Raw genomic sequence first — 19,197 nt, forward strand, 5'->3', positions numbered from 1 at the left:
AGTAGAGGAAGATGGGCACTGATGTTAGCTCAGGGCCAGGCTTCCTCAGCAAAAAGAGGAGGACTGGCAGATGTTAGCTCAGGGCTAATCTTCCTCAGAAAAAAAAAAGTGATTATCTCCAGTCCAGGGTAAGAGCTCTGGTGACCTCTGCCAGCATCTGTGTCAGCATGCCTGTACTGTGTTACAACAATGGCCGCCACCAGTGTCTCAGTCTCTAGAGAGGTCTCACCTCTCACCAAGATGCACCCAGAGCCTACCAGACAGGATCTGGTGCCCCGAACACAACCCTTTGACCTGGCATCATGGAGCTGGGAGGAGCCTTCACCATCTTTCTGGCATTCTGCTTGTCTTGTCTGCTCATCCTCATTGCTTGGAAACAGATCAACAAAGGAGGAAAGCTGCCCCCAGTTCCCACAGCAATACCTTTCCTGGGGAACCTGTTGCAAGTCCATACTGTTTCCACCTTTCAGTTTTTCATGAAGCTCAGGGAGAAATATGGTCCAGTCTTCACCATGTACATGGGTCCCCGGGCCGGTAGTTGTTTCATGTGGACATGAAGTGGTCTACTGCTGGTAGACCAAGCAGATTATTTCAGTGGCCCTGGAGAATTGGCTATGGTAGAGTGAAATTTCCAAGGTCATGGTGCAGTTATGGCTAATGGAGAATGATGGAAGATTCTCTGATGCTTCTCCCTGACCATCCTTCGGGACCTTGGGGTGAGAAAGCGGAACATTGAGGAGCCAATCCAGGAAGAGGCTGGCTTCCTAGTGGAGGAATTATGGAGGACCAAGGGTGCCTCCATTGAACGTACTTTCTTCCTGAGCCACACTGTCTCCAACATCATCAGTTCCGTCATTTTTGGAAGCTGCTTTGACTATGAGGACAAGCAGTTCCTAAAGCTGCTGCAGATGATCAGTGAGAGTTTCACTGAGATGAGCACATTGTGGGCACAGCTATATGACATGTATTCCAGAATCATGCAATATTTTCCAGGAAGACACAATCACATCTACCTTGGTAGAGGAGCTCAAGGACTTCGTTGCCTCTAGGGTCAAGATTAAAGAAGCATCCCTTGACCCTCAAAATCCTTAGGACTTCATTAATTGCTTCCTCATCAAGATGTACCAGGATAAAATTAAACCCCACATGGAATTCAACCTCAAGGACTTGGTCCTCACCACTTTCAACCTCTTCTTTGCTGGCACAGAGACTGTGAGCTCTACATTATGCTATGGATTGCTACTGATGATGAAGCATCCTGGGGTGGAAGCCAAGATCCATGAAGGACCACACCAGATCCCAAGTGTGGATGACTAGGTCAAGATGCCCTACACAGATGCCATGATCTACGAGATACAGAGACTGACAGATATCATGCCCATGGGTGTTCCCCATAATGTCATCCAGGACACTCATTTCTGAGGCTACTTTCTGCCCAAGGGTAGTGACAAGTTTCCCCTGATTGGCTCAGTCCTCAAAGACCCCAGGCACCTTCTATCCCCAACACTTCTTGGATGACCAGGGCCACTTCAAGAAGAGTGAAGACTTTGTGTCTTTTTCCCCTGGAAAGTGCATCTGCTGGGGTGAGGCCATGGCCCACATGGAACTCTTTCTCTACTTCACCTCCATCTTACAGAACTTCTCCCTACACCCACTGGTGCCACTTTCTGACATCGACATCACACCAAAGGTCTCAGGCTTTGGCAACATCCCACCAACCTATGAGCTCTGCCTCATGGTCCACTAAGAGCCCCTTCCTGGGATTGGAAAGAACCATCAGAGAACAGAGCTCTGTTCTGTTCCCATCCACCTCATCTCCCTAAATTCTCACAACAGCCCTAAGAGAAGACACAATTACTACTGTCATGGGACCACAGGTCAGTGGGGGATCATCTGAAAATATAGAGCTGTGTATTTTCTACATCCAGTGGAAAAACAATGCCCTGTCCAAGATTTCAGCAACAATCTGGAGGATTTCTTCTCATCCTCTAGATCATTGATCACCTCCACCGAGGCTTTCTGTCTCCACCAAATTCTTGCTGTAGATTCCATGTCTTTATGTTGTTCCTTTGTCTTTCCCTTGATAACGACCAAAATGTGAGTCACAATCCTTTCTCCTTGATTGTCTATTCACCACTCCCAAAAAAGGCAATAAAGAACTTAAGACTGTCAGAAAAAAAAGGTGATTATCTCCAAGTCATGGGATTCTAGGTGATTTTTATTTTGTTTGTTAATTTTTTGGTACTTCTTCAAATTTTCTACAAAAAACATGTATTACGTTTTAGAACTAGGAGAAATATTTTATTTTACAAATAATTCCATAAAAATCTTTATATATATAGGCAGGCTTTCCACCAAGGTGGCTCTGATCAACTGGAATGGAATCCATCTCTTATATATTTGCAAAGCTGGTTAACTCTCTCAATGGAGACTCCGGCACAGAATATCACAGTCCTCATATGTACTGATGTGATAGATGTTGCTGACTCTGTTCCCACCCTCTGGTCCCCTCAGCACTGCTTTTCCACATGGAACTAAACCTTTTAAGATGCATTGGACCATTGCCAGGCTTCCCTCTCCTGCCACCACCCACATCCCAATTCTTGCTGGTTGATTTTTTGCCTGTGCATTAGATGGAGGTAAGAGGAGAGGTACAGTCAGCTGAGGGGAAGGGCTTCCAGGCTTGATCATTGCCCCAGCTCTCCACCCACCCAGCCCAGTACCTGCAGAAGCACTCAGGGGGTGCAGATGAAGGACAGGAGGAAGTCCACCTCATTGTGGATGATGAGTGGCCTTGAGTGGATGCTGTCTGGCAGGGCCAGCCTGGAGGTCATTTCCCAGGTATCCACAAAGTCCACATGGAGGTCAGAAAAGGCACCTCAGAGGAGCCAATTCATTTGGCAGGTGAACTAGTCACTGCTATAAACAGACTGGTAGCCAGTGTTGGCCAGTTTGATGATCACAAGAGTACGGGGTTCCTGGGCCAGCAGTGCAGCTGCAGCAACCTGAGTCCCTGCCATTTGTTGCACAAAGATGGGTGTGGGGAAGGTGGTGAAGTGGGCACCCAGGTCCAGCACCACCACATGCAGGGGCCCCCAGCTTGGTCACCAGGCTCCCAGACCATGGAGCGCAGAGAGGCCCCTGGTGTGCAGAGGCAGCACAGGGGCCAGCTGTGGGCTCGCCAGTGTAGCACTATGCCCCGAGTGATCTCCACGGCCATCAGGGGACCCATCTGATATCTGGCATGTAGATCCACCAGCTTCAGGGCTATGGGGAGGATGACAGAGGAGGGGGCTGGTTATTTAGAGCTATGCACTCAACCTGTACAAACAAAAATTCCAGTTTTGACCTACTTTCCAGAACATGGATATTCTGCCCATTACTCAGGCCTCGTCATCCAGAGCAACACATTGCTTTGGCCCCACTGATTGTCCTCAGGATGGATGGGTCACTTAAACTAGTCCAGTCTTGATAATCCGAGGGTCTTTGCTGGAGCTAGTGGAAGAAAGTCAAGCTCTTTCCTGCAAGACAGACATGGGAGGATGGGTCATCTTGCCACCTTCTTGGAAGAGCCCATTGCTGCTGGGCCACCAAATGCAGACCAGGAATGAAGCTAAACAGAAGGGGGCAGAAGTGAGCAGTTAAGAGAAAGAGACCTGATGACCAGCTTCAGTCTTTGCTGAAAGCCAGATCCACTCCTTAACTCTTTAGCCACTTGGGCCAATTAACTCGTTTCCTCCCGGAGCTGCTTTAACTGTGTCTTCAGTTACAACAAGAATAGTCCTGAATGGATGCAAACACTGGTGGAAATGATCCATTACAGGGAGGCAGTGAGGCCGGTGTGGAGAAGGGTTGATGACAGGGAAAGCAGTGCTTAAGATATTAGGAGACTGGGCTCAGAGTGATTGTCCTCTTAGAAGTTTCTTTCAAGCTTCTTTTTGTGAAAGCTCTTAAGAAAACTTGACCCATATGATTAGATTCCTCTACTCGCAATGTTCAATGGCTCCACAAGGCCTGCAGAATAACCCAAACTTTCTCACCCAGTCCTCCTCAAGGCAGACTCTCCGCTCCAGTTTGGCTGGACTGCCTGCTGCCTTCCAGACACGCCTGCACCCTCCTTCAGATACTCCCACCACTGCCGAAGTGTGGAGTCCCCCACCATGTGGATGAGCAGTCAGTCAGGCAGCCCAGGATGCTGTCAACAGTGGAGGAGGAGTGGCCAGAGCAGGACAGTGAGCACTACACATCTCAGTGATAGAAGCCAGAGAATTTTGGGACCAGGAACTCAGAGCTGCACAGGCGCCACAGGGATAGGGCTATAGGAATGGGAAAAATGGAACAGGCTAAATTAGTCAAAAGAGCTAACAATTTTTGAGTGTTTACTCTGTGCCAGATGCATATACTTTAACCATCCTCTTAACATTAGATGGGAAAATTAAGTGAAGTGAGTTGGTAAATGTCAGAGCATGCATGTGAATGCAGGCTTCCAGACTCCACTGCCCATCCCTTAACCACTGCAGGGAGAGGCTAATCTCAGTTATGGACAGAACCCTCCAGGTGGGCTAACCTCTACCCCTAACTATCCCAGATGCACTCACCCAAGCTGCTGCCTCTCTTGGCTGCCATCTGGCTGTGGATCAGAGAAAGAATCCGAAGGAGAGCTTTGTCACATTCCTGAAGAGGCAAGTGTCTGTGACAAGAATGAAGGTGATGGTGAGGGGCTGAAAGCCTGAGTTCAGGTACGAGAATATTATTCGTAATTTTAACTACTCCTTTTTCCAAAAAGGATTCCAAGTGGCCACCATAGATATATGCATACTATATGGTATAATTAAAGATTAAAAGAGAGATTAGAAACTAGGTAGAAGGCAAAGATAATTTTATCAGGAACTTGGGAGTTTTATCAGGACACTTCCTGAAACTGAAAACTATATTTGGCTCTAAACCTCCTAGCAATACACACTCACAAATAATGTTTTATAGTTTTCCTTTTCTAGTAATAGGAGACATATGAGCTTGTTTGGAGAAATTTTTTCTTGAGTTTGCATTCTAAAAGGATCAAGGAGTGGATGAAAACTCAGACAAAAGGAAAATGACTAGAAATAACCAGGCAGCTATGAGTGTGCTTTAAAAATTGTCGAGTGAACTGATGGTATACCAATTAGCTTTTATTGCATAACAAATCACCCCAAAACCTAGTGACTTAAAACCACAAACGTTTATTATTTTTTACAATTCTGGACTTTATATCTGACTGTCTCGGTTGGAGGTGAGTGGTCTATCATGGCCTCACTCATGCATCAGGGGCCTCAGCTGGAATTGGTGGGATGGCTGAGGGCCCTTTCTGTATGGTTTCTCAACCTCCAATAAGCCAGCTCAGGCTTTTTCACATGGTGGCAGAAGTGTTCCCAGTGCTCGAGCAGGAGCTGTAAAGCCAGTTGAGGTCTAGGCTCAGAAATACACAATATCTCTTACACCACATTCTGTTGGTCAAAGCAAGTCATAACGACAGACCAGATTCAGGAATAAGGAGATAGCTTCCAGCTCTAGATGGAAGGAGCTGTAAAGGATCTGTGGAGATTTTCGTGGTTGCAATCTACCACAATGGGTGTGTGCATGAATTGGTGATGCTAAATGTTCACCATCTCCAGTTGTAGATAGGTCTTAAATGCACATTTTTTATGCCTTCTCCCATTCCCCAAGGCAGTCCTGTCAATCACGCCACACCATTCCCTCCTCAGCCCCAGAAGGAGGAAGCACTTCTAACTTCACAGAGAAAGCAAAGACCGTTGTTCCAGCCATCTCTGCTTCAAGACACCTTACCAGAAATCTAGTCAGCATCTGCACCCAGGCTCACCTCCAGAAGAGAAGCAGTCCCCCACTCTCCTACCAGACATTTTCTTTATATCCTCGCTGATTCCTTTTCAGCATTTTCCATTCTCTGTCTTGCTCAGTCTGGCTCCCACTCTGACCACTCCACTGAAAGGGCTCTGGACGAAGTTGCTCATGAACGTCATAATTGCCAACTCCACGGGACACTTAGTGCTCATTTTACCTGACTGCCTAGTAGCACTTGACATTCCTTCTTGAAACTTACATGCCCCCTTGGCTTCCTTGACCATACACTGCTCCATTCTGCACTTACTGCCCACTTCCCTCTCAGTCCATACTGGGGGCTCTTCTTTCTCTTCACGCACCTTAAATAAAATTTTTTGTTGTTGATTGGTCACGAGAACATCTCTAGACTAAAAGGTATGAAGAACTATAATGCAACATACTCACCACCCAATTTAAGAAAAATATATTATCATTACTTTGAAGTCTCCGTTATGTTTTTCTCCAATCCTATTACTTTCCTGGCCCCTCAGAGGCAACCACTATCTTGAATGGGGTTCTTTATTTCCTTGAATTTTTTGGTAGTCTTACCAAATGTGTTTGCATTTCTACACAAGGATTGTTTTTGTATGTTTTCAAACTTAAAATAAATGAAATCATATTGTAAATATTCTTCTACAACTTTCTTTTTATCACTTAAAATTATGATCCTGAGCTTTATTCATTTATTGTGGATAGCTGTAATTCATTCATTTTCACATATAGTACTCAGTCTTATGAATAATGACATAGTGTTGGGAAAACTGGATATCCACATGCAAAAGAGTGAAACTGTACCCTTATCTTACACCATACACAAAAATTAACTTGAAATGGATTAAAGACTTAAATGTAAGACCCTGAAACTGTAAAACTCCTAGAAATAAACATAGGGAAAAAGTTTTTTTTAAATTGAGTTATTGATAGGTTACAATCTTGTGAAATTTCAGTTGTACATTAATGTTTGTCAGTCATGTTGTAGGTGCACCACTTCACCCCTTGTGCCCACCCCCCACCCCACCTTTCCCCTGGTATCCACTAAACTGTTCTTGGTCCTTAGTTTTAAATTCCCCATATGAGTGGAGTCATACACAGATTATCTTTCTCTTGCTGGCTTATTTCACTTAACATAATTCTCTCAAGGTCCATCCATGTTATTGCAAATGGAATGATTTTGTTCTGTTTTGCAGCTGAGTAGTATTCCATTGTATAAATGTACCACATCTTCTTTATCCATTCGTCTGTTGATGGGCACTTAGGTTGCTTCCACGTCTTGGCTATTGTAAACAGTGCTGCAATAAACATTGGGGTGCACAGGACTTTTGGGATTGCTGACTTCAGGCTCTTTGGATAAATACCCAGTAGTGGGATGGCTGGATCGTATGGTAGTTCTATTTTTAGTTTTTTGAGGAATCTCCATACTGTTTTCCATAGTGGCTGCACCAGTTTGCATTCCCACCAGCAGTGTATGAGGGTTCCTTTTTCTCCGCAACCTCTCCAACATTTGTTGCTATTAGTTTCAGATATTTTTGTCATTCTAATGGGTGTAAGGTGATATCTTAGTGTAGTTTTGATTTGCATTTCCCTGATGGTCAGCGATGATGAGCATCTTTTCATGTGCCTATTGGCCATCAGTATATCTTCTTTGGAGAAATGTCTGTTCATGTCTCCAGCCCATTTTTTGATTGGGTTGTTTGATGTTTTGTGATTGAGTTGTGAGAGTTCTTTATATATTAAGGATATTAAGCCTTTGTCAGATATATGACTTGCAAATATTTTTTCCCAGTTAGTGGGTCGTTTTTTTGTTTCAATCCTGTTTTCATTTGCCTTGAAGAAGCTCTTTAATCTGATGAAGTCCCATTTGTTTATTCTTTCTATTGTTTCCCTTCTCTGAGAAGGCATGGTGTCCGAAAAGATCCTTTTAATACTGATGTCAAAGAGTGTACTGCCTACGTTTTCTTCCAGAAGCCTTATGGTTTCAGGTCTCACCTTTAGGTCTTTGATCCATTTTGAGTTTATTTTGGTGAATGGTGAAAAAGAATGGTCAATTTTCATTCTTTTACATGTGGCTTTCCAGTTTTCCCAGCACCGTTTGTTGAAAAGACTTTCTTTTCTCCATTGTATGCCCTCAGCTCCTTTGTCAAAGATAAGCTGTCCATAGATGTGTGGTTTTATTTCTGGGCTTTCAATTCTGTTCCATTGATCTGTGCACCTGTTTTTGTACCAGTACCATGCTGTTTTGATTACTGTAGCTTTGTAGTATGTTTTGAAGTCAGGGATTGTGATGCCTCCCGTTTGGTTCTTTTTTCTCAGGATTGCTTCAGAAATTCGGGGTCTTTTGTTGCCCCATATGAATTTTAGGATTCTTTGTTCTAATTCTGTAAAGAATGTCATTGGGATTCTGATTGGGATGGCGTTGAATCTGTAGATTGCTTTAGGTAGAATGGACATTTTAACTATGTTTATTCTTCCAATCCATGTACATGGAATGTCTTTCCATCTCCTTATGTCGTCATCCAATTCTCTCAGAAAGGCCTTGTAATTTTCATTATATATGTCCTTCACTTCCTTAGTTAAATTTACCCCAAGGTATTTTATTCTTTTTGTTGCAATTGTGAATGGTATTGTGTTCTTGAGTTCTTTTTCTGTTGGTTCATTACCGGAGTATAGAACTGCTACTGATTTATGCAAATTGATTTTATACCCTGCAACTTTGCTGTAGTTGTTGATTACTTCTAAGAGTTTTCCGATGGATTCTTTGGGGTTTTCTATATATAAGATCATGTCGTCTGAAAACAGCTAGAGTTTCACTTCTTCCCTCCCTATTTGGATTCCTTTTATTCCTTTTTCTTGCCTGATTGCTCTGGCCAGGACCTCCAGTACTATGTTAAATAAGAGTGGTGATAGAGGGCATCCTTGTCTCATTCCTGTTTTCAGGGGGATGGGGTTCAGTTTTTGCCCATTGAGTATGATGTTGGCTATGGGTTTGTCGTATGTGGCCTTTATTATGTTGAGGTAGTTTCCTTCTATGCCCATTTTGTTCAGAGTTTTTATCATAAATGGCTGTTGGCTCTTGTCAAATGCCTTCTCTGCATCTATTGAGATGATCATGTGGTTTTTATTCCTCAGTTTGTTGATGTGGTGTATCACGTTGATTGATTTGCGGATGTTGAACCATCCCTGTGTCCCTGGTATGAATCCCACCTGATCCTGATGTATGATTCTTTTGATGAATTGCTGAATTCTGGTTGCCAAAATTTTGTTTAGAACTTTTGCATCTATGTTCATCAGTGATATTGGCCTGTAGTTCTCTTTTTTCGTGGTGTCCTTGTCAGGTTTTGGTATCAGCGTGATGTTGGCCTCATAGAATGTGTTAGGAAGTGTTCCATCTTCCCTAATTTTTTGGAATAGCTTGAAAAGGATAGGTATTAAATCCTCTCTGAAAGTTTGGTAGAATTCCCCAGGAAAGCCATCTGGTCCTGTGGTTTTATTCTTTGGGATGTTTTTGATTGCTGTTTCAATCTCTTTCCTTGTGATTGGTCTGTTCAAATTGTCTGCCTCTTCTTGAGTGAGCTTTGGGAGATTGTTGGAGTCTAAGAATTTATCCATTTCCTCTAGGTTATCCATTCTGTTGGCATATAGTTTTTTGTAGTATTCTCTTATACTCTGTTGTATTTCTGCAGTCTGTTGTTATTTCTCCTCGCTCATTTCTGATTTTGTTTATTTGAGCTTTCTCCCTTTTTTTCTTTGTAAGTCTGGCTAAGGGTTTGTCAATTTTATTTATCTTCTCAAAAAACCAGCTCTTTGTCTCATTGATCCTTTCTACTGCCTTTTTCATTTCAATAGTATTTATTTCTGCTCTGATTTTTATTATTTCTCTCCTTCTGCTGACTTTGGGCTTCATTTGTTCTTTTTTCTCTAGTTCAGTTAGGTGTGGAAGCACATATTATTTTAAAGCAAATTCCAGAAATCATATTTTTTTATCTGGAACATTTCAGTACACATACACCATGTATACTTAGATGTACATTGTGTTTCGTGTATTTAGTGTGCTTGTTATACGCAGTGTATACTAAAAAACCTTTAAAAAAACATAACTACAATACCATCACCAGACTTCAAGAAAATACCAGTAATTCCTTCATATATCAAATAACTACTCACTGTTTAAAGTTCTCTGATAGTTTTTTTAAAAAGATTGTATTTTTTTGAGCAGTTTTAGGTTTACAAGGAAATTGGGAGAGAAGTACAGATATTTCTCATATATCCCCTGCCCCTAGACACACATAGCACCCCCCGCCCCCATTATTATCAACGTCACTCACTAGGATGGTATATTCTTTAACAGTGACACATCATAATCACCTAAAGACCATAGTTTACCTGAGGTTCACTCTTGGTGTTGTGTATTCCATTGGTTTGGACAAATGTATAATGATATATATCCATCATTATAATATCATATAGAGTATTGGCATTGCCCTAAAAATCCTCAGTGCTCTGTCTATTCATTTCCGCCCCACTGGCAACCCCTGTCCCCAGCAATCAGTGATATTTTTATTGTCTCCATGGTTTTTCCTTTTCCAGAATGTCATATAGTTGGAATCAAACAGTATATAGCCTTCTCAGATTGGCTTCTTTCACTTAGTAATATACATTTACGATTCCTCCACGTCTTTTCATAGCTTGCTACCTCATTTCTTTCCAGTGCCAAATAATATTCCATTGTCTGAATGTAAACAGTTTATTTACCCATTCACCTCCTGAAGGACATCTTGTTTGCTTCCAAGTTTTGCAAATTGTGAACAAAACTGCTATAAATATCAGTGCGCAGGTTTTTGTGTGGATATAAGTTTTAAACTCCTTTGGGTAAATACCAATGAGTGTGATAGCTGGATCTTATGGTAAGAGTATGTTTAGTTTTATAAGAACCATCAAACTGTCTTCCAAAGTGGCTGTACCATTTTTCATTCCCATCAGCAATGAATGAGAGTTCCTGTTGCTCCACATCCTGGCCAGCATTTGGTGTGGTCAGTATTCTGGATTTGGGCCATTCTAATAGATGTGTAGTGCCTCTCATTGTTGTTTTAATTTGCATTTCTCTAATGGTATAGGATGTGTAGCATCATTTCACATGCTTATTTGCCATCTTTATATATTTTTTGGTGAGGTGTCTGTTAAAGTATTTGGCCCATTTTTAAATTGGATTGTTTTCTTATTGTTGAGTTTTAAGAGTTGTTTGTGTATTTGGGGTAACAGGCGCTTTACTGGTTGTGTCTTTTGCAAATACTGTCTCCCAGTCTGTGACTTGTCTTCTAATTCTTTTGATGTTGTCTTTTGCAGAGTAGAAGTTTTTAATTTTAATGAAGTCCAGCTTATTAATTATTTACTTCATGGATCATTGGTGTTGCATGTATTTCATTGGTGTTTTATCTAAAAAGATATCACCAGGGGCTGGCCTGGTTGCACAGTGGTTAAGTTCATGCACTCCACTTTGACAGCCTGGGGTTCGCCAGTTCAGATCCTGGGTGCAAATGTACACACTGCTCATCAAGCTATGCTGTGGTGGTGTCCTACATAGAAGAACTAGAAGAACTTACAACTAGGATATACAACTATGTACTGGGCCTTGGGGAGAAAGAAAAAGAACTAAAAAGTCATCCCATACAAGATAATTTAGGTTTTCTGCTATGTTATCTTCTAGGAATTTTACATTTAGATCTATGATCCATTTTGAGTTAATTATTGTGAAGAATGTAAGGTCTGTGTTCTAGATTCATTTTTTTTTTTTTTGCATGTGACCATCCTGTTGTCCTTGCTAGGACCATTTGTTGAAGAGACTATCTTTGCTCCATTATATTCCCTTTGTTCCTTTGTCAAAGATCAGTTGACTATATTTATGGGGATCTATTTCTGGGCTCTCCATTCTGTTCCAATGATCTACTTGTCTATTCTTTCATCAATACCACACCATCTTGATTACTGTAGCTTTGTTGTAAGTCTTGACGTTGGCTAGGGTCAGTCCTCAAACTTTGTACTTCAATATTGTGTCGGCTACTCTGGGTCTTTTGCTTCTCTATGTAAACTTTAGATTAAGTTTGTCAATGTTCATAAAATAACTTGCTGGAATTTTTATTGGGATTGCATTGAACCTATAGATCAAGTTGGTAAGAACTGACATCTTGGTGATCTTGAGTCTTCTTATCCAGGAACATGAATTACCTCTCCATTTCTTTAGTTCTTATTTGATTTCAATCATCAGAGTTTTGTAATCTTCCTCATATAGATGTTGTATACCTTTTGTTGGTTTTATACTTAAGTATTTCATTTTTGGGGGTGCTAATGTCAATGGTATTGTGTTTTTAATTTCAAATTCCACTTGTTCCTTGTTGGTATATAGGAAAGAAATTAACTTTTATGTAATAACTTTGTCTCTTGCAACCTTGGTATAATCATTTATTAGTTCCAGGAGATTCTTTTTTGTCAAGTCTTTCAATTTTTCTACATGGACAATCACATCATCTTCAAACAGACAGTTTTATGAAATCCTCCCCAATCTGTAGACATTTTATTTCCTTTTCTTGTTTTATTGCATTATCAAGGACTTCCAGTACAATGTTGAAAAAGAGTGGTGAGAGGTGACATCCTTGCCTTGTACCTGATCTTAGTGGGAAAGGTTTGAGTTTCTCTCCATTAAGTATGATGTTAGCTGTAGGTTTTTTGTAGATAGTCTTCATCAAGTTGAGAAAGTTCCATTCTATTCCTAGTTTACTGAGAGGTTTTTTTTTTTTTTTTATCATGAATGGGTGTAGGCTTGGTCAAATGCTTTTTCTGCACCTATTGATATGATCATGTGATTTTTCATTTTTAGTCTGTTGATATTATGCATTACATTGATTTTCAAAAGCAAACCAGACTTGCATGCCTTAGATAACTTCTACTTGTACATGGTGTACAATTTTTTTTTGTACATTGTTGGATTTAATTTTCTAATATTTTTTGAGGATTTGTACATCACTGTTCATGAGAGATACAATCTGTTTTTTATTTTTTTCAGGAAGATTAGCCCTGAACTAACATCTGCTGCCAATCCTCCTCTTTTTTGCTGAGGAAGACTGGCCCTGAGCTGACATCCGTGCCCATCTTCCTGTACTTTATATGTGGGACACCTACCACAACATGGCTTGCCAAGTGGTGCCATATCCGCACCCAGGATCTGAACTGGTGAACCCCAGGCCACCAAAGCGGAACGTGTGAACTTAACCACCGTGTCACCGGGCCAGCCCCACAATCTGTTTTTTTTTTCTTCTTGTAATGTGTTTGTCAGGTTTTGATATTAAGGTAATGCTGGCCTCATAGTTTGAGTTAGGAAGTATTTTCTCTGCTTCTAGCCTCTGAAAGAGATTGCAGAGAATTGGTATAATTTTTTCCTTAAATGTTTGGTAGAATTCACCAGTGAACCCATCTGAGCTTGGTAATTTCTGTTTTGGAAGGTTATTAATTATTGATTCAATATCTTTAATGGATATAGGCCTACTCAGATTGTCTCTTTCTTGTTGTGTGAGTTTTAGCAGATTGTGCCTTTCAAGGAGTTGGTCCATTTTGTCTAGATTATCAAATTTGTGGGCATAGACTTTTTCCTAATATTCCTTTATTATCCTTTTAATGTCCATGTGATCTGTAGTGATATCCCCTCTTTTATTCCTGATGTTTGTAATCTGTCTCCCCTCTCTTCTTTTCTTAGTTAGACTGGCTAGAGGTTTGTTGATTTTATTGATCTTTTCAAAGAATTAGCTTTTTGTTTTGTTAATTAGCTCTATTGATTTCCTGTTTTTAGTTTCATTGATTTCTGCTCTAATTCTTATTAGTTCTTTTCTTCTGCTTGCTTTGAATTTAATTTGCTCTTCTTTTTCTAGTTTCCTAAGATTGAAACTTGGATTATTGATATTATATCTTTCTTCCTTTTTTTTTTTTAAAGATTTCATTTTTTTCCTTTTTTTCCCCAAAGCCTCCCAGTACATAGTTGTATATTCTTCATTGTGGGCCCTTTTAGTTGTGACATGTGGGATGCTGCCTCAGCGTGGTTTGATGAGCAGTGCCATGTCCGCGCCCAGTATTCGAACCAACGAAACACTGGGCCGCCTGCAGCGGAGCGTGCCAACTTAGCCACTCGGCTGTGGGGCCAGCCCCTCTTTCTTCCTTTCTAATAAGTGCATTCCATGCTATAAATTTTCCTCTAAGCACTGCTTCTGCTGCATCTCACAATTTTGATATGTTGTGTTTTCATTTTCATTTAGTTCAAAATATTTCCAAACTTCTCTTGTGATTTCTTCTTTGACCTATGTGTCATTTAGAAGTATACTGTTTAATCATCACGTATTTTGGAATTTTCCAGTTATCTTTCTATTATTGACTTCCAGTTTAATTCCATTGTGGTCTGAGAGCAGACATTGTATGATTTCTGTACTTTTAAATTTGTTGAAGTATGTTTAGAAGCCTATAATATGGTTTGTCTTGGTGAATGTTCCATGTGAGCTTAAGAAAAATGTGTATTCCATTGTTGTTGGATGAAGTAGTCTATAGATGTCTATTATATCCAGTTGATTGATGTTGTTGAGTTCAACTATGTCCTTACTGATTTTCTGCCAGCTGGATCTGTCTATTTCTGAGAGAGGGGTGTTGAAGTCTCCAACTGTGATAGTGGATTCAGCTATTTCTTCTTGCAGATCTATCAGCTTTTGCCTCATGTAGTTTGACACTCTGTTGTTAGGTGCATACACGTTAAGAACTGCTGTGTCTTCTTGGAGAATTGACTCCTTTAGCATTATGTAATGGCCTTCTTGACCCCTGATAACTTTCTTACTTTGAAGTCTTCTTTGTCTGAAGTTAATATACCTATTCCTGCCTTCTTTTGATTAGTGTTGGTATGGTATATTTTCCTCCATCCATTTACTTTTAATCTATATGTCTTTATGTTTAAAGTGGGTTTCTTGCAGACAATATGTAGTTGGGCTATGGTTTTTGATCCGATCTGAAATCTCTGTGTTTTAATTGATGCATTTAGACCACCAACAGTCAAAGTAATTATTCATATAGTTGGATTAATATCTATAATATTCATTATTATTTTCTATTTGTTGCCCTTGTTCTTTGTTCCTGTTTTTGTCTTCTACTCCTTTTCTGCTTTTTCGGGTTTTCATTGAACATTTTATATAAACACAGTACACACAATGGAAACATAATGGTTACTGATTTGATTTGATCTAGAGACAGGAGAATGTTAAGGAGGTAGGAGCTAAAATTTATGGAGTGTTGCCGTGGGCTGGTAGACAAAGACTTCCATGCTTGTTCCCTTTAATTCTTTCAAAATCTCTATAACTAGAGCCATTTTAAAGATAAGGAGACTGAAGCTCAAATGGTGTAAAATTGGCTTAAGACCCATGTCTAGCATATGGCCGACCCATAGCTTGAATCCAAATCTTTCTCCCTCCAAAGGCCATATTCTTTCTACTGAGAAAGGTCATCTTTTCCAGAAACTTTTTTGGAAGTAGAAATTAAGGAGCATGCCTTCTAAAAGGTAAGAACAGATAATCTATCAGGAATCTCAGTTTCATCACTTTTTCATTAAGAAAGAAAAAAATTAGAACTCCTGAAAGCAAGGCCTTGGTAACCAGCTTCTTGGAGGAAAAAGAAGCTAGAATGGTGCCAAAGGGCCGGACCCCACCAGCTCATTGCAGGGCCTGTCCTGCGGTGTGGACAGAAGGGCCTGGACCTCAGGAGCCACCACGTCAGGAGGCTGGAAATTTCCTCCCTGACGATGAAGCCTCCAGTGATCTGGACCTGGACCAACTCACGGAAGATGTTGGAAAAGAGCCGGAGCAGAAGGAGGAGCTGCCGCATAGAGACAACGCAGAGGAGTTCACCACGGTCTTCTTTGAGGAATAGTTGTGCGCTCTTTTCTCCTTCCTGCTGTCTCACCCTCCTTCCCTGGGAGCAGGAGGGACAGCCTCTCAGATGCTCCCTGAGAAGCTGATAAGTGCTGGGCTGTTCATTGGCCCCAAGGTTAATTGGCTAAATTTGGAGTTGTGCAGTTTATGTGTTAATAAAACGGGTTATTGTTTTAATTGGTTTGGTTCATCTCTAACCAGGTGCTTCCTTTTGGCTTCGCTCCCTCCTCCTCCATGTCACCATGTCACATCATTGTTCCTTGGGGGAGGCCTGCTCAGTATAGGAAGCTGGGAAGGCAGTGACCCCTGAGTCCTGGGAGAAGGACATCGAGACTGGGTTCAAATCTTGGCTCAGTCACCTACTAGCTATGTGGCCTTAGGAAAAGCACTGTGGCCATTCTGGTTCTTGTTTTCATGCCTCAAGTGAGTACATCTAATACCAGATAGGGTCGTTGATGATGTTTAAATGAAGTGATGCTTGTGAAGCACTTACACGATACCTGCTACTTATTTTCCTTAGGGAAGGAGAATGGTTCGACTCGGGGCAGTCTTTGAGTTCCAGGCTGGCTACAGGGGATTTTGGGGGTTATTGTTCCCTGGCCTGAGGCGGTCACTGAACAAAAGTACTGGAGGAGGGATCTTGGCTGTGAGCTATTGATTAGAATTCATTGTTGGCGAGAAGGACAGAAGGTGAAGGGGATGTCAGTTTTCTCCTTAGATGCATTCAGGCAAATTCTCTGGGTACTTTTATTTTGGTGGGTAAGGCTAGGAAGTTGAAGAGGGAACTGGAGCAGATGGCTCTGTCTCAGGTCCCTGGTGGCCTTCAATACCTGCTGGCTTCTGAGTCGTGTGTGTGGCCAGGGTTATTTTTGGAAGCTGAGACCCTCTGCAGAGCTTACTCTAAGGAGCTGGTCACTCAGTCCACTCCTTAGACCTTCAAGGTAGAGTATAGGGTCTCTTCCTGGGGGCTCCCATTGGGAGGGGGGCAGGGAGGTGCTGCTGGTGAGGTCTAGCTGGAGAGGGCAAGGGAGGCGTAGAGGATGATGTCATCCTGGGCAGTGAAAGAGAAGGGGGTTGGTCAGTGAAGTGGGGAGCTGTCCCCATCTTAGAGCAGCGATCCCACACCTGAGTGCCCTGCTGATACCACATCCCTCTATTCCTTCCACCCCACCTTCTTCAAGCTTCCCTCTAATTCTTTCTGGCCCTAGTCTGAGCCGCTTATCTTTGGTCTAGCTTGGGGCCTGTATATTGTGCTGGGAACAAATTAAGATCTGCTGGGGTCAGGTGGCAAGGCATCCAGGGTAGAGAAATGGGCAGGGGGCTCCAGTACTGAGGTTATCTGCTACGTCAGGATCAGAGTCGTGTGGGATGGTGGGTGAGGAAAGAGGAAAATACTGGGGCACCTGTGTGGGTAGGGAGTGTGTGGGGAAGAAGGAAGACTGTGGTGGACAGTGGGGAGTGATGGTGGTAGGACTTACCTGTATTCCCAATATTCTCGTACTTCTCCTCAGTGTTCTGGAAGGATCCCCTGCATGGGAACAGGAGGGTGCCTAGAGGCAGGGCAGGAAGGAGTTAAAACCCGCATCTGGCGGTTCTCTTTGTGGGGGGCTCTGCGACCTGCCTGGAGAGGCTCAGAAGATGAATGCAGTGGTGTAGGGTCAGAAGGAGGCTGCCGGGAAGAGGACTGAGAAGCAATTTGCAGTGTAGCCCAGCAGAGGTCACTGAGTGTGCACTGAAGGCAGATTGTTCTAGTGACGTGGCTTTTATTGAAGGGGGCAGAGAGGAGAAATCATCAGGCTGAGCTCCTGTCCTCTCTGCTGGCACTGCCTCCTTAAAATCTACAGCATGAAAAGCAGCAAAGCTAATCACAGGTCCTCTGGGTGGGTGCTCAGGCCCTAGTCCTGGGAGGAGATGCCATGGAGTGGGGGGTGGGGGGGACCCAAGGAAGGCAAGTGGCAAGATTAGGGGAGGGAGAGGAAGGAGGGAGAGGTCTGTGTGAAGGGAGAATGTGGGAATGGGAACAGAGGATGGAGAAGAGGAGGAGGTTGGAGGGTGTGAAGGACCAGGGCTGAGAAAGGAAGGGGAGCCCGGCGAGAGGAGAGGAGGCGAGGCTGGGAGCTGAGGAGGGAAGCTGCTCTGAGAAAAGACAGCAGTGGAGGAGCTGGAGGCAGAGGATCTGTGGCCCTTCACCCAGGTCACAGGGAAAGGACAGACTGGATGACGAGCAGAAAGAGGAAGAACGTGGAAGAGGTGGAGGTGTTTGGGAAGCATGGTGTTCAAGATGGAGAGAAACCAGGAGGCACAGAAGGACAAACAGAAATGGGGACGAAAGGTGGAGGAAAGGGGGCACCAGAGAAGGATGAGGGGGAAGCATTCTGCCATTCTGGGAAAGAGTCAGAGAAAGTGCTGGACCCTTCGGTCCACTGTTCTCAGGGTTTCGTTTTTGTTTTTTGTTTTCTTTAGGAGACAGAGCCTCAGGAAGTGAAGGGCCTGGCCTGTTGGGGACACCTGAGGATTCAGACTGGAGAGTCAGGATGGGAGCAGCTGTGAAAGGCTCACTCCTGCTGTTCTCATAGGAAACTCCCTGTTCCCCAAACCAGCGCCCCCTGCCCACCCTGCCCCACCTTGGAGAACAAGCACTCACCTGGCTGGGGTTCTGGCTTTAGTCCGCAGACCTGTAGGGGGATAAATGGGGTGTTAGTGTGCCATCCACAGACGGCATCTCTCCTCCTGCCTTCTCTGCTCCATCCTACTCTGAGACCATCCTTGGAGAGACCGTAGCAGCGAGCAGCTCTGCCGAAACCCCCCTGGGAAGGGCCTGGGACTCCGTACCCACACCTGTTCTACCATTGTCCCCAGCACCACATGAGGAGAGCAGCTCTTCTCTGCACCATGCGCCCCCTTTGCCTTGCCCTCTCTCCCAACCGTTCCCTCTGTTTCTTTCTCCCTTCCTTGGACTCCCCTGCATTCCCCAGTCTGCTCCTTCCACTGCTGAACCCTGGCCCCCCCAGGCCGCTCCTTCCCTCCTCTTGTCACAGGCACCCCTCACTCCTGCCCTGACAAACCAGCTTCTTGTGCTTTCCTTCTGGGTTGTGGCTGTTTTTCTCTGCCACCTTGTGAACCTCATGACTGGAATCCGTGTTTGCACTGCAGCCCGTTCCTCTCCATCATCTTCCACTGACCCTCTGCTGTCTCCCCGTGCCCTCTCCCCCCACATCCTCCTCAAGTCTGTCTGCAGTATTTCCCAGGGAATGGGCCCCTGGTCCACAGACCTCCTCTCCACCACCCATCACCATCTTGGAGGTCTCATCATGCATGGTGACAACCCTGTGAACACACTCCAGTGAACTCCACTCCACTCAGCCATTCCCTGCAC

The 19,197-nt window shown here is 43.2% G+C and overlaps 1 protein-coding gene and 1 pseudogene across 6 annotated transcripts in view; one reads left to right on the forward strand and one right to left on the reverse strand.

The window, feature by feature from the left end:
* Positions 1–302: 302 nt before the first annotated feature.
* On the forward strand, positions 303–1,747 carry LOC124242571 (cytochrome P450 2G1-like; annotated as a pseudogene).
* Positions 1,748–2,292: 545 nt separating this feature from the next.
* Positions 2,293–19,197, reverse strand: part of LOC124242827 (paired immunoglobulin-like type 2 receptor alpha) — a 37,688-nt gene continuing 20,783 nt past the window's right edge. Inside the window, exons 4-8 of one of the 6 annotated variants that reach the window (XR_006889514.1) lie at positions 18,466–18,496; positions 17,300–17,349; positions 4,599–4,690; positions 3,354–3,521; positions 2,293–3,267 (exon numbers count right to left, since the gene is read on the reverse strand). Coding sequence is in view for 3 of the 6 variants with exons in the window: in XM_046668176.1 (XP_046524132.1) it covers positions 4,638–4,690; positions 17,300–17,349; positions 18,466–18,496 (134 nt within the window). In the remaining 3 variants the exon portion in view is untranslated. Of the gene's footprint in view, positions 4,317–4,598; positions 4,691–15,764; positions 16,873–17,299; positions 17,372–18,465; positions 18,497–19,197 lie in introns of those variants that run through there. The other 5 variants (XR_006889513.1, XR_006889515.1, XM_046668176.1 and 2 more) reach the window with 5 other exon arrangements.

The sequence above is a fragment of the Equus quagga genome, chromosome 7 (genome assembly GCF_021613505.1).
Source record: "Equus quagga isolate Etosha38 chromosome 7, UCLA_HA_Equagga_1.0, whole genome shotgun sequence".
Taxonomy (NCBI): Eukaryota; Metazoa; Chordata; class Mammalia; order Perissodactyla; family Equidae; genus Equus; species Equus quagga.